Here is a 15718-nt window from a genome sequence, read left to right on the forward strand (position 1 = left end):
TAGAAGAGAATTTTGAAATGCAGATTTTATTGACTACTTTTTATGTGCTGATGCTCAGCTGTATTTATTCAAAAATTACTACAAATAGAATGAATATTTATTGTCTGCAAGTAGGAAAGAACCCATACAATTCATACAAAATTATTTTGTACAAGGAATTTGTATACGATGGGCTTTACTGTACATGAGCACCCCTAATCAGAATAATCCACAAGTCCTATAGAGGAGTGTGTATTTCTTGTGGAATGATATGGCGGCAATCCCTTCGCCAGAATGACATTCAAACGGCAAATTCCAGGTCAAAATGCCACGTAAGAAGCCAGTTCCAGGTACGGTTAGCTTCTTTAATCCTTCCTCTTTCCAACCATACCCTTGTTATTTGGATTCATGTCCCCGATGACCTCGCACGGGGCCATTTGGTAAGCCTATCCCCCTCAGAGAGGGGCTGCGTAAAGGACCAACCCACACTGCTCTACGGCAGGTTGTTTATGCATGGCATGTGAGCGCAATATGCATAATGATCGCTGCCGCACTGTACACACAGTTTACCGCAATGTTATATGAAAGCACGCATTCACAATAACTAGCTAGCCCGAGTGCCACAGGGCCTATAGCTATCCCACAATTGCCTCATGCTAATGTTCTAGTATCATATGATTCATAGCTCGAAATTCGCTCCCTTTTATCAATTTCCCATAACCGAGGCGCGGTGAAAAAAAAATGAGTGTTATGGATTATACTACTCGGAAATACGTAACCCATTTATGGGTTCATGTTGATTATTTCTTGGATGTTCTTACTACACAGGCTCCGATTTAGAAGTACTGGACGGTTTGCGGTGCATGTGGGAACTCGTTGCTGTGTTTCAATTTATCGGTTTATTTCGCACTAAATTCAGCTTGTGTTGGCTGTCAATTGAGGTGAGACGTGTTCCATTGTCATACACACAACTATTTATAGTTAATTTGTACTCACGTGCGTTTTATTGGCTCATTTAGAATCATCATACAAAGCATGTGTTGCAATTATTGAAGTTTGTGTGTGTATCCCAAGTCATTATCAACTAGGCAATTGTGCATTAAACTATTATTTAATAGTATGGTGCATGTGATTCACAATATAATTGTTATTGTTAGTAAGCATGGTAAGCTTAACTTATTGTTGTGGTACATGGGCATGATGGGTACAGTACATGTAATATAAACAAATAAAGGGTAAGCTTACTGAAGTTGAACTCGAACAAAACATGTCTTCTTTGAATTTGAAATTGAGTCATAAGTGTGGTTGCATGACTACATTGTATTATGCATGATGAGTGAATGCACACAATATAAAATAAAAAGTTCTCAACCACATCTCATTTCAATTTCAACGTCAATTGACTATTTAATAAAAATATGTCATAATCTGACATGAGGGTGTTTAAAGGGCATTTCGTGATCCACAGCCTCATCCCCCCACTTTTCTCAAAAAAAGTTGAGATTTTTATATCACTGGAAACCTCCGGCTACATAATGTTTATATACAAAATATTTCTTGCAGATTAATTCGTTTTGCAAAGATATCGTGAAATTTGAATTTCGTTCTGGTGCACCAGAACGAAATTACAACGCATTGTCTATGGAGCAGTGTAATACACATAATCAGAATGCATAACTCGCAAACGCAAAATCAGAATGAACTGAAATTTTGGGAATAGGCTTTTTTCGTGGATATGTACTGAAAAATATCATAAAAAGAGGATGCTAGGATCACGAAATACTCCTTTAACCAGGGATGTAAGTTTTCTGTATTTTTACAGAATTCTGTATTTTTTGTAGTCCAGATTTACGCAATTTCTTTTATTTTCAGCCCATTTTGGGCTTTTTAGCCCGAATTTACGCGTTTTTTTCCGTATTTTCCGTATTTTTTCTTCAGGGTTACTTACATCCCTGTTTAACTTGGGGGTTCATATTTTGAAGATAGAGGGCATGATTTAGGGGTTCATTGATAATGACTAAATGATTGTTTATGCCCGAGGGCTTTAGCTCGAGGGCATAAACAATGTTTTGGTCATGAAAATATATGAAGGATCCCCCATTCACACAACATTCTGCATGCAAGTTTTTCCATCGCTAATTGTGAGAAAACATTTACTTGCTCGGTTCATTTTGTGTGGACGCGCATGAAATCGCATATCACTCGCGCTATGTGTAAATAGCTCGGATCGTGAACATACATTCGCGAACTTCCATCAGTTCTAGCAGCTTGTTAACGACGGAAAGCCTGGCATAAACGTTGTTTGCAAATTCAAGCCGGGCTTAAACCTTATGCCCGCCTATCGACCAATCACGCATGCTGTTAAAGGGGGTAACCCTATTGGTTTTTGGATATGGATTGTCTTTAAAATTACATAATAATATCAAATATCGCCCCCTTTATGCTGCTTTGTGAAAAAACGAGAGCATTTTCGCCGTAAATGTGAATAAATAGCCAAATTTGCAATCCAATACCTTGGTATCGTGAATTGCATTCTGGGTAGGCAAGCAACAACAACCATTTCCGTTCAGTATGATTTAATTTAATGCTGACATGCTGTACAATCAATGCCCGGCCCGTATTGAGCGAAAAATATTTGTTTTTTTCGTACCGTTTCAGAAAAAAGGAAACAAAATATATTTCCCTTGCAATATGTACATTTCAAATGAATATAAAAAAGTTTGGGTTAAAAATGGAGGGAAAAAAAAAACATTCCGACACCGGATTTTGAACCGATTACCTCTCGGTAGAAACATGAAGCGCGCTAACCGACTGAGCTAATCGCCCGCTGCCTCCATCGTGGAAATTTTATAATTAAATACGGCACACCGTCTAGACGCGTCTCCTCAGCAGTTAGTGTGGTTCGCTTTTTCACAGAATGTGTATGACGCGAAACCAAAGTAGCTGTTGAGGCGACTGATATTACGAGCTATTTCGTTCATAATTCCCGGCCCATGACCCAACGTATTTACCATTGTTTACAAACTGGTATACCTGTAAAAGCCGCTGTGTTTCATGATTTCTCCGGAAATACATCGACTTGGAGCGCCAAATTTCAGGAAAATAAAAAAAAAAATAGTATCTATTATGTGATACTAAAACCTCATCAACAATGAAAAAAATCGGGGATGATGCTGTCGATCGGGTTACGGACCTTTAATATAGAATAAAGGTATTGTTTTTAGCCACTGGAGTGCATTTATCGTCTCATACAACACGGGCGACATCATTATTTTAAGTAAAACAATGAGGCAAAGCTGAGTTGTTTTACGCCAAAAATAATGATGTCGCCCATGTTATATGAGACGATAGATGCACGACAGCAGCTAAAAACCATACCTTTATTCTCATTCTTAAACACTTCAATTTAAATAGAAATATCTTTTTAAAAGTATTAATCAAATTAAATCCTACACTTTTACAAGGAACTACATAGGGCTTAAAATCAATCAGTCCAGTTGTTGCTATGCGCCTCCGATTGGTTCAAATAGCGAGTACGCATGTCGCGTTGATGCACACGCGCTGACCCGTGTGATATTGTGTCATATCACACGGGTAAGAACCAATAGGATTGCTGGAACGTTCTCAAGTGTTTAAGAATGCTTATTTATGAATGACTGCTTATTAAATACTTGAGGCAGAGCCAAGGGCATCAACAACGATGAATGCTCTTGGTTCAGTTCTATAATGAACCCTGTTCAAAAATATCCCCCAACATTTGGTGATTTAATTCCAAACTTCATTTGGTGATTGTATGTCATCAATTAAAAGGGCATTTCGTGATCCACAGCCTCATCCCCCCACTTTTCTCAAAAAAAGTTGAGATTTTTATATCACTGGAATACTCTGGCTACATAATGTTTATGGACAAAATATTTCTTGCAGATTAATTCGTTTAGCAAAGATATCGCGAAATTTGAATTTCGTTCTGGTGCACCAGAACGAAATTACAACGTATTGTCTATGGAGCAGTGTAATACACATAATCATGCATAACTCGCAAACGCAAAATCGGAATCAACTGAAATTTTGGGAATATGCTTTTTTCGTGGATATGTACTGAAAAATGTCATAAAAAGTGGATGCTAGGATCATGAAATACTCCTTTAATACAATGTTTCATTCTTTAAAATGTGAAATTGTCATGCTGAAGCAGTCAGGGCAGGCATTAACATACATGTAGTTTATGCCCGGCTTTTGACCAATCATGTGCGCCGTTAGATAACGCAAGAACTACTCTATGCTTGGGGTAGAGCTGAGGATATATACAATGTAAACAACGATCATGTCCTCAATTCTATCAATGAACACACTGAACAATTAACTTACATTTGATTTCCTAACATTCGGTGATAGTATTTGTATTTCAACAAACTAGAACAATTTTTCTATACCATGATCCTTACACTAAAGCAGTCAGACATTAACATTGTTTTCTGACGAATAGACCGGAATAACAATACTTATTCAGGAATTCAAGAAATTTGTATTAAATTAAAAAAAAAATTACCATTTTTCTAGATTTTGCTAAAAAGAAATTTGTGACATCTTTTTAACCGCCCGTTTTTCAGGGTATAAACTTTAAAGCTCCAACTTTTAAGTATCCATGTACCTGCATAACCCTCTTGGTCGCATGTCATAAGTTGGGTACAATTTCCATTACATGGTCAAAAATTACAAAAAATGTATTTTTGGATATGTTGTATAATTATATTGACAACATCTAATAATTAACACCATTTTTAACCTTATCACATGCTTAATTTTTGAGATAATGCTTAATTACCAATTAATTAATACACAGGTGTCTATGTAAATCTCAATTTTCAAATGCGTTTTTCTCAAATCGGACCTCAATTACAAAAATGACTGTAAAATTTTTATTTTATGCAAGAATGTCATCAGATTTGGAGGATATGATCTCAATACATTAGTGCTTCAAATGAACTTTTTAAAATAATTGTACGTATGTTAATTACATTGTGAAGGTCAATGACCTTTTTACGAGTAATTAGCGAGACGGTAATTCTATTATTAAGGAAATGAATATCAAGAAGAGAAATGTACATTAGCATGTTGCTAAATATACTGAAATTCAACTAGGATTTCATTAAAATTTAAAAAATGGAACATTATAACCATTTAAGGTGGTACTACACCCTTGATGAATTTGTGACTATTTCTCTCATTCTCTCAAAAATAATAACACATTCAGTAACAAAAGTTATGTAAATTATAGGAGTATTAGGAATCAAGTTACTACACTGGAATTTCAGTGACTCGAGACAAGCGGTATACTTTATTTATGATAAAAGAGGTACCGCTAGAATGTACCTCATTTTTTAACTTATATAATGAACCCCTTTGTCTTGAATCACTGAAATTTCAGTGAAGTATATTGGATTCCTTACCCCAATAATATACATAACTTTTGTTACCAATGTGTACACAAAATGAAGTAATTTTGTAGTTACTTTTTGAGAAAAATGCAAAATTAGTCACAAAATTTATCAGGGGGTGTAGTACCACCTTAAGTAGTTAGTAATTGTTTTAGTTGTACAAATTCAACATTCAAAGCTGTCAATATATCAAACCCTCACTAGATTTGAAAAAATAACCAGTAGTTATGACATGCTGACATGTGAAATTTCACATAGGCCCTATTGTACACTCCCGCATCCGCCTGCTCCACATCCGCCTGCTCCTCCACCCCTGGCATTTTTCATTTCAACTGATGTGATTTTTTTACTGAATAATGTATAATTATATGCTTCAGTAGATTGAAAGAGTATAAAATTAGGCTTAAAATGAGGTATCAACCACTGCTGTAGGATATGGGGTTACGGAAAGCCAATCAAATTTGTATCACAATTTTCAGAAAAGTGTAATCCCTCCACCCTTTTTGCATACCCAACTTATGACATGCGGCGACCTCTTGTAAAATTGTAATTTCAATGAATCCAGGCTCAAAGAAATTTAAAAGTGACATGACATTTTAAAGGCTCAAAATCAAGAGAAACTTTAGTGTAGCTAGTAACTACAAAATGTACTATCGATCCATCCATAGCATCCATCAGTCTTTGCAGACTACGGAGTAGTGTCGTCTGAAATGGTTGAGGAGAATGTCTTGTGTGGCTGAATAAACCAATGTGAGACTTGCAGATTGTGTTGCAGCCAGGCATGTGAAATCTGATTGGTCTTATTAGGTTTATTTTGATGATCTGCACTGACTAGCTTTGCGCCTTGCTTGTTGTCAGGTCTTCTCCCCTTTAAACCCTGTGGACACTACTGGTCATCTAACAACATTTCTGATTGGTTGTTAACTTGAAATGCTTATTTAAATTGCCATTTATGACTGAGCTTTAGACTATTTGTGATCAAATTTGCATTTGCAGATAATCTTAATACCCTTCTTGATTGGTTCAAAATTGAACACAATATTCATTTTGGCCAATCGGCAGGTAGTTCTCATGGGGTTAAGGCTAGCAGAGAGTTGTCGTTAGCGGTAGACTTCCAGGTGTCACAGTTTATGTCAAGTGCTTTCATGTCACGTTTACAGACGTCCTTGAAGCGAAGCAGTGGTCAATCCTATCTTCTGTGTCTTGAAGACAGTTCTCCATGGAGGAGATCCTTGGAATGCGACCATCGCCCATTCGACTCACATGGCCTAGCCATCAAGGATGGCATTGACTTGGACAAGACTTCATTGTTTGTGACCTTGTTTTTCCAGGAGATTCCCAGAATGCAGCATAGACATCTCAAGTGAAATACTTACAGCTTCTGTCCTGTGGCGAGTAGGTCATCCACGATACAATTCCACAGCGGAACGTGCTGCGTACATATGCCTTGTAAACCGCCATCTTTGTTGTGTTGGTAAGCTGCTTGTTTTCCCATACTTTCTTAGTTAGCCTGGAGAGATTGAAAGCTGCCTTGCCGATACTTTTGTTGAGCTCGTCATACCAAGATAGCCAGATAGGTAGTTTGTGGCAGAATCAGTTGCACTCATTTAGCGTTCAAATAAAATAGCACCGCCATTGGCCTGTAACTTTTGGCCGGGCCGTAACTTCCCTTTAGTTGCGGGCCTGGCTGCTACCCTGTAACTTTTTAAAGCTCAAAGTATTAGTTCATTATATGAATGCATCTTTAATCTGCATTATAAAATCACTTTCGAAGCATGGTATAAAATAAAGTAAATTTTGATCCGAAAAATTCCCGATCTTGCAAGAAACATTTCCACGGTTCAAGCACTGCTTCGACCAGCCTAAGTTCGATTTTGTGTTGATTTAGCATACCGGTACTTGATAGTAACGAGATACCAGTTTTCAACAGCTTTGGTCAACGGTTCTCTGTAACTAAAGGCATCACGCGTAGAAGAGTACATTGTCGGTAAAGTAGGTCAACAGGAATCAGCGTAGTCGCACATTTAGTATGTTAGTTTTTTCTATTCTAGTTCTACAAAAAACAAACAATATTATTATCTTTTATCAATATATAATGTATTATTATAATTATACTTAATGGTCGCATGTCACAAATAGGTCACCCAAAAATGGAGCAGCCGTAACATGAAAACGCTTTCTTCACCTTCAAATTAGGTTTATTCTAAAAGTATAATACCTATTGTAGAAAGTTTGGTGTCATCTTGTAGATAATTATGTTCTTTGTCATTATACAAAAAACCCCAAGTCAATTGGACAAGTACTTTGAGATTTATACCTCAATATGTAAGATGTGGCAATGGAGCAGCCGGTTCGGGAGAGCCGGTTCGGGAGAGCCCCATAGGGTTATACACAAAATTGTGAAAATATGGCAAACTTTAAACCTTTGTATCTTGAAAAGTACAACTAGCATGGACCTCAAATTGCACATATATCATCCTGGATTGTAGGTCTAACTCATAGTACATAAACTGTAACAAAAGATGTAACCAATTAATTACCTAATTAAATGCTAATTAAGACAGTTTTCCCTATATGTTACTGTACAAAGTGCGCATACTATGCTCCGACATTTCTAAATGCACTATCTCTTGCCCGAGTCACCCTACTTATTCAAAAGAACACATATTTTTAAAGGAAATTTGATGAGGAATTCAATTATGCTATTAGTTTTAGTGCCAGAAATGGAGGGAAAAAGTTTAGATTGAAAAATGTCATAAAAATTGTGAAATTATTTTACAATTTTTGACCACCCTGTATGTTTAACGCAAGGGATACTAAACTCTTTCTTCCTAATTTGTTTGAAGGACCCATGCAATGTCTTTCTGAATCCATATTTATTTTGAACTACATAGCTTTCAGAAAAGGAAAAATATGGGGTTCACCATGACAAGAAAGATGCTAATTTTGTTGTTGTTCCACCCTGTATATTTCTCACCCACCCTGTATTATGATGTTATGCTTTGTTGATTTAGCATCCTTGTAATATAAGCTTTCCAGAAATATATACTTATAATGGTCTAAAATGTATTCAGTAAAAGTTGTGTTGAATTGAATCAAAATTGGTGATATTTTTCTCATTTTACATCATGTTACACAAAAGATGACCAATTCATGACATGCGACCTAATTAGGATTAATTAATATTCTTAGAGCAATTTGCCATTGGAAACGGCAATAGGGGCCTACAATGTATATATATTAAAAACTCACAATATAACTTCAAGATACTCTACACTTTGGAAGCTGATCGAGCAACAGAGAAAACCTTTTTCACAAATTGCACTACCATAATGACATATTTCGTGACTCCAAAATTTAAATGTATGAATTTAAATTAGAACTCCTTCATAAAAATAGTACATGTAGGTTGCTTGAGCAGCAGAACATTTGAACCAGAAAATGATCTTTTTCAAGTGTATTGTAGGCTCAACTGAACATGCCAGCACATGCTATGTGCAACACATTTTTCCCCATTTCAATAAAATATGGATACAGATTAATTGACGCTATTAGTGGCATCCTCTTTGGAAAAGAGGGAAAGGGAAACCTATCTGGTTTATGATATTGATAGGAAAAAAAGAACACCATGTATTGTATTGGAGCAGTTGGAGGGTATGTGAACAAAAGAACGCCCAAAAGCCCAAACAATCTACGACTTGCATGGGCCTACTGGAAATCATCAGTGCTAATGTAAATTGTACATGTAATAAGGATTGGTACATAAAACGTTTTGACAATCTTGTTTCAGAAAATGGCAAAACATTTCGGATAGTTGGATGTGGCCACGCGTTTTGAACTGGTAGATTTTCGCGTGACATGAAAAGTTTACTTTTTCTGTTCCGAGAAATACGCCAATTTTCATTTGAAACTAATTATTTCAGTGGTTGTGTATGCTACTACAGGAAAAGTATACATATTCTGCAAGGAAATTTCACAAGGAATCCAAAAATGACATTGTTTTTTATGGGGGTCTAATGGTTAGGGAGATATTGCAAGAAGAAAGTGAGATTTTTCATGAAAATTTTTCTGAATTTTGTGTGATTTTTTTTTTTGATCTTATACCCACATCAAAAGAACATTATATTTGAGCTCTATAGAGCTAGAGCTTTCAGAAAATGTGTACTTTTACTATGCTACCTGCTATAGATTTTCCATGGCGCTGAACATTTTGTCGGAACGCATAAAATGTACCAATTTTTGTTCAAACTCTTAATGATATTGATAATGCATGTACAAATAATTACAATTTATGTTACAAGACACAATTTTGCACAAAAACACATGTACAATGTTTTCTAACTGATTGATAAAGGAAAATTTAACAACCTTTTGTAATAATGGGGCAGTTTAAAGAGAGAATCTAGTACCGGTATGTTACACGGAAATGGAACACATGATCTCGCATTCATCTACGGACTTCAGAAGGTACAACTCTGGTGAATTTCCTCTGTCTTGTAAATCCACACCTACATAAAGAACACTTTCCTTGGGCACTATGGTTTCCTTCATAAGTTTCTTATAAAAGCAATCTTCTCTGGTGGTTTTAGTATAGAGCCAATGAGTGTGATCGGAAATTGGGTAACATTTGGTGAAAAAATTGGATTTATTCAAATTTAAATAAAAAATGGTTTTAATTTGGTGGAAAGGTTTATATTTTAATAATCTAAAAGAAAAAAGAAAAATTTGTCTTAAATTTTGTGTTTTCCGTGCCGCTAAAGTTGCGTGCATTATTTGTAGTGTGAGGGACGGACACTATGTTGCATTATTATGAAAATACTTCTCTTAGAAGAGATTATATGCTATTGTCAATTTTTGTTTACAGATTATTAGTACAACCCTTGCTACAGGAAATATCAATGAGATTTTTAATTGGATGTCTTCCAGAAGATAGGAGGGGTCATGGAAGGTGAACCCTAAAAATTTTGTCCGTCCCTCACGGATAAAAATCCAAAAAAGTTTTTTCTCTGAGAAACATTTCAAGGAATTAAATTAGCATATGGTCACATTTTTTAAGTTGGGACCCTATTGTGTCACATACACACATTTGACAAAAATTACATGTATTAGTGCTCTATGCCTAATAACTCGAAAAATAATTATCCAAAGTGTGCAAAAGTATACATTGTCGGAAACCTGAGATATTGAGGATTGCAAATATCTAATGATTTTCCCAGTATACAGGGTGACCTAGGAAATATACAGGGTGTAACAAAAGAAAAATTACAATGTAATGCAATTTGTTGTATGCTTCCTAGTTTATACATAGCGTATTAAAATAAAAATTTAAGTCCATATTTGAGAAGCCAAAAGTAATGCCCATCCAGACATATATAATTTATAGTGGTTAATTAATTGTATAACGGAATTACAGGGTGATCAAAATTTTTTACATTAAAAACCAATAAATTCTGTTTAGTACTGGCATATGACAAAAATGTATGTTCTATTTGTTCAAATGAAATACTTAAAGGAAATTCATGAACATACCTTCATGTTAGAAAGGAACAATTCATTTCAAAATGCCAGATTTGATTATACAGGGTGTTCAAAAAATGAAGAGAACAAATTCTGATGATTATGTAATTACCCACATTCACAATGAAACATAACATGTTTTGATCAATATTATTTATTGATCAAAACATGTTATGCCTGGCAATAATTGCACTGACATCTTGTTAATAGTTTTACTGCTGATCTGTGAAAATCAACATAACAATTTGACAAACATATAGGGTGATAATTTGTAAGTCTTTAACGCTAGATACATGCAGCTGCATGTCAAATGGCTCCATTAATGATGTATGGTGTGGATATACTGTATAGTGGATAACACTTCCCTAGTTAACAATTAATATAAAAGCTTTCAATTGTTTTAAAAATCAAGGACAATTTATAATTAATAATAGCCTGGCTGCATTAAACCACTGCAGAGTTATTTCCCCCAATTATAATTCAAAATGGGTAATAATCGGAATTGGGTGGTATTTGTAATATAGTGAGGCTCTAATTAATTAGTGATATTAATTAATTGGGAATTAATTTAACATTTATTTAGGTTGGGTTATTACAATAATGCTACTATCCAAATAAAATAATAAGTTAATGAACTAATATACACACGGTTATTCATTTATATTACCTATCCCATTGGAAATACACAGTGCGCATCCTCACCCTCGCGCATCCTCACCCTCCTCCACCCCTGACCAATTATAATTAACAAGTTATAGTAATTAATCTAAACTTTCTTTATAATTTTATCTTACAGATTTTATTAAAGCAATAAATTATCTTCCAAATGAGACTAAATATACTCAATTGTGATGTCTTGTTTGAGAAATATGAGCATTTTAATGGCAAATAAACGAAAAAATGTGACAAATCCACCCTTTTTAGGGTCCCAACTTAAAAAATGTGACCATATACCCTATCTATCAATATTAGTGCTCACCTTACAAGAGATAAAAAAACTGAAATTCCCAATCTTTAAATCTAAGAGTTATTAGTCCTTAATTAATGTGAGGGACGGACATGTCCGTCCCTCACACTAACTTATTTTGGATCTACAGGTACCAATGTATGTTGAGTGAAAATATTTTTGTTTACATATCAATAGTGCAACCCCTGCCACATGAAATATCAATGAGATTTTTAATTAGATGTCTTTCAGAAGAGAGTTGGAGGTCATGGAAGGTGAATGCTAGAAATTTTGTCCGTCCCTCACGGATAAAAATCCAAAAAAGTTGTTTCTCTGAGAAATATTCTAAGGAATTAAAATAGCATACACCCTATCTATCAATATTAGTGCTCATCTTACTAGAGATAGAGAAACTAAAATTACCAATCTTTAAATCTAAGAGTTATTAGTCCTTAATTAATAAAGGGACCAACATGTCCGTCCCTCACACCAACTTATTTTGGATGTACAGGTACCAATGTATGTTGAGTGAAAATATTTGGCCACTAAATATTAAACCCAAATCTTCTACCAAGTCAGAGAGTCTGTCTAAAACAAATTCAGGCCAATCCCAGAAGGTCATGCTCCCAAATATTTGGAATTGAAGGTCCTGTTGCTAAAAAGAGGGTCTGTCCGTCCCTCACACCAACTTATTAAAATTAATATTATTGTAAATTACTGCTTCTTTATCAGTAACACTACAATTGGGTATTGAAAACAAACAGCATGAAGTAAAACTTATGTGTAATTTGAAATTAAAGTGAAATACACACTGAATAAGCTATTTAGGCCATCATATGTCCGTCCCTCACAGACAAGCTGTCCGTCCCTCACACAAGTATTTAGGGGGTATAATCATATGATATTTCCACTTAACTTGAATTATTTTGACAACTGCATTTCATTTAGATGTCAAGGATAGCATTAGTGGTGGATTTGGAGAAATCTTGCCAAATTTGAAATTTTGTAACATTTTGTCCGTCCCTCACATAGAAAATGTCCGTCCCTCACATAAACTTTGGACCCACTTCATAGATGCCTTGAAAACAAACTGAGTCAAATTTCTTAATTTTTGGAGAGATGGAACATTACTCTTTCATGAAAAGTATATATTGATTAAACATGTGTATAAGTTTCAATAGAAAACTTGAAGATGTAACTAATGGTAGTGATTGCTTATTCTATTGATTTCCGTCCCTCACACGTGAAAATTTTGTATAGTGAAATAATTGATGCACATGTGGCAACATTTTCATGCATGAAATAACTATTGGTTGAAGGGTTATATATTTACCTAACTTAAAGGAATAAATTTTAACAAGGGTTAATTAAACACAGCAATTAATCTATTGATGTCCGTCCCTCACGTGAGGGACGGATTCCGATCACACTCCAATAGCCTTTAATAACTTTTGCACCGGGAAATTAGGTGTGTCCATATTCTGAAACATGGATAGTTTCAGTTAGTTTGATGAGTGATGACACCATCAGATGTAACATGAAAGAGAAAATATTCTCTGTTACTATCTGATGATGGCTTTAGTGCTACAACAGAGTCTTTCCAAATTAAGTTTGTAAGCGAATCATTGTCTCTTTATCAATTCCTCAGAAATGCCCATATTGTCATCATCAAATTCTTCAGTATCTGTTCCAAATATGATGGAACAAAAGGGTTCCACATAGCCTGTGATGGTGGCATTATTGATCTTACACATGGTTAACTAGGCCTAGGTCAGTGTCACATTCATTCTGTTGTGATTTTTGCCAAAATAATTACCAGAGTGTTCAGTTCAGATTTGATTTTTTATTGCAAATTTTGCTCAGCACTTTTGTCCTTCTTTTTCTTCGCATTTAAGGCTCCAGCCCAAACAATTCTAAAACTTAATTGCTTTTTAACTTACTATAGGGACAAGCAAAAGTATTTTTCAATTGCACTTATAATAATAAAAAGTATTAATTAATAATTTCACCAACTAGAATACATACGACATGATTTTACCAATTTTGCGGTATGAACATTTTGCCTTTCTGCAAGTCGTATAATTCTGCTCCAGGGCTCCATCAACTTCCAACCTCTAAACTTTAATAAACTGATTATAGGCCTAAATTATACAGTTATCTTTAATAATGCACATGCCAATGATGAAAGGAAAGTTAAATTAGCTGAGTTAAATCATTTCAGGTAGGTCACAAGCTATTGGTATATTAGCAGAATTCTATTCGAATTTTGCGGCGTGGGGACCACAGCGTGGGGACCACGGCTCCACCCTGTCATTTTTTTACTTTAGCAGTCCTAACTTTAGAAGTTTACATGGTATGTGCAAACCTATGGTACCATTTTAAAGAGCTCATCAATAGCTTTAATTTGATATGTATTTTACCTATATAGGGTATCATGATGTGAACTAAAATTGGCAAGAACGTATAAAAATCTCGCGCCAATGTCACGGCTCCAGGCTATCAGTGTACCAGTTCAAAACACATGGCCCTATTCAAGTCACTCAAAGAAGTTCTCTGACGCAGGTAAAAAATACTTGTTAGAGGGGAATCAACCTGTTGAATCACCTCAAAGTCCTCAATAAGCATAATAACTATTTGAGATGGTTGATTTGATTTGTTCGGGGGTTTTGACAACCCTGGATAACCCAAGAAAGCCTCTAAAGCTTATTTCCATTGGGGTCCATTTGAACACCGGGACAGGATGGGAATAGTCGGGGGTTAACACCCTACTCTTTTCGAAACTGGCTGCGAAATACGTGTACAGGTATGGCTCTCTGCACACGGGACCGACGGCTTAACGTCCCCTCCGAAGGACGGAGTACTTTCATTATTCATTTACCCAATTCTAAATTAACCATGGGGAGAGCGGAAGTCTGAATTTACAGATGTTGCCAATTAATTTCAGACTTTTTTTTCCAAGTCAATATCCCAGCAAATCGCCACCGCCGGGAATTGAACCCGGGACCTCATGCACTAAAGGCAAGTACGTCCATTGTGCCACGCTCTCCCCCTTTAATGAAAATGTGACAATAGCGGAACAGTTAGCCATCTAAGGGTGTAGAAGGGGTGTACCAGGGTCCAGGGTACTGGTAAAAATTGTATATTTTTTATGCCTCCACCGCAATGTCCATACTTCTGTCCTGCTTCCGTACCTCGGGATGTCTGTATCTCTTGAATGGTTAGGTGGATTGACTTCAGATTTTCATGTTTTGGGTCTAATTTGCATATTTGTTATTATGATAATGAAGTAATTTGGAAATTATCCCTCTGGTCACATATTGAGGTCAAGTCAACACTTGTCTTATAAATTAAAATTTGGTTTCATATAAACAGTCTTACTGGGTCATATACATGTAGCTGCACTATGGAAATCCTCATCTATTTGTGGTGTTCAAGGTCATACTGAGGTCAAAGGTCATTTGAGATTTTGAGGTCAACTTGTAAAATACTATTATGTAAGACTCTGAAAACTTGGTCTCGTATGAACAGTTTAACTTTAAATCTCAAACTTAGGTCATAGCTGCATTATTATGGGTACCTTCATGTATTGGTGGTATCCAAAGTCACATTCTGAGGTCAAAGGTCATTTGAGGTCAACTTGTAACATTACAAAAATGAAAAATCTGGTGTCACACAGCAGTTCAAATCCAATTGCAACCATTATGTTTTGCTAAATCCAAATGAAAATAATGCACTATCGGGATTTAATAAATTCTCATGAATCCGCGTTCATCAACATTATGTGTTACATGCCTCATGTGCGGATATATATATGGTCCCTTGGAATAGTGTATGATGA

The 15718-nt window shown here is 35.5% G+C and overlaps 1 protein-coding gene across 1 annotated transcript in view; it reads left to right on the plus strand.

Moving 5' to 3' along the window:
* The first annotated feature begins 225 nt into the window (after positions 1 to 225).
* Positions 226 to 15718, plus strand: part of LOC140137506 (uncharacterized) — a 126216-nt gene continuing 110723 nt past the window's right edge. Inside the window, 2 exon segments of the mRNA XM_072159221.1 lie at positions 226 to 329; positions 808 to 920. Coding sequence (XP_072015322.1) covers positions 305 to 329; positions 808 to 920 — 138 coding nt within the window. The 5' untranslated portion in view covers positions 226 to 304.

The sequence above is a fragment of the Amphiura filiformis genome, chromosome 17, assembly GCF_039555335.1.
Source record: "Amphiura filiformis chromosome 17, Afil_fr2py, whole genome shotgun sequence".
NCBI lineage: Eukaryota > Metazoa > Echinodermata > Ophiuroidea > Amphilepidida > Amphiuridae > Amphiura > Amphiura filiformis.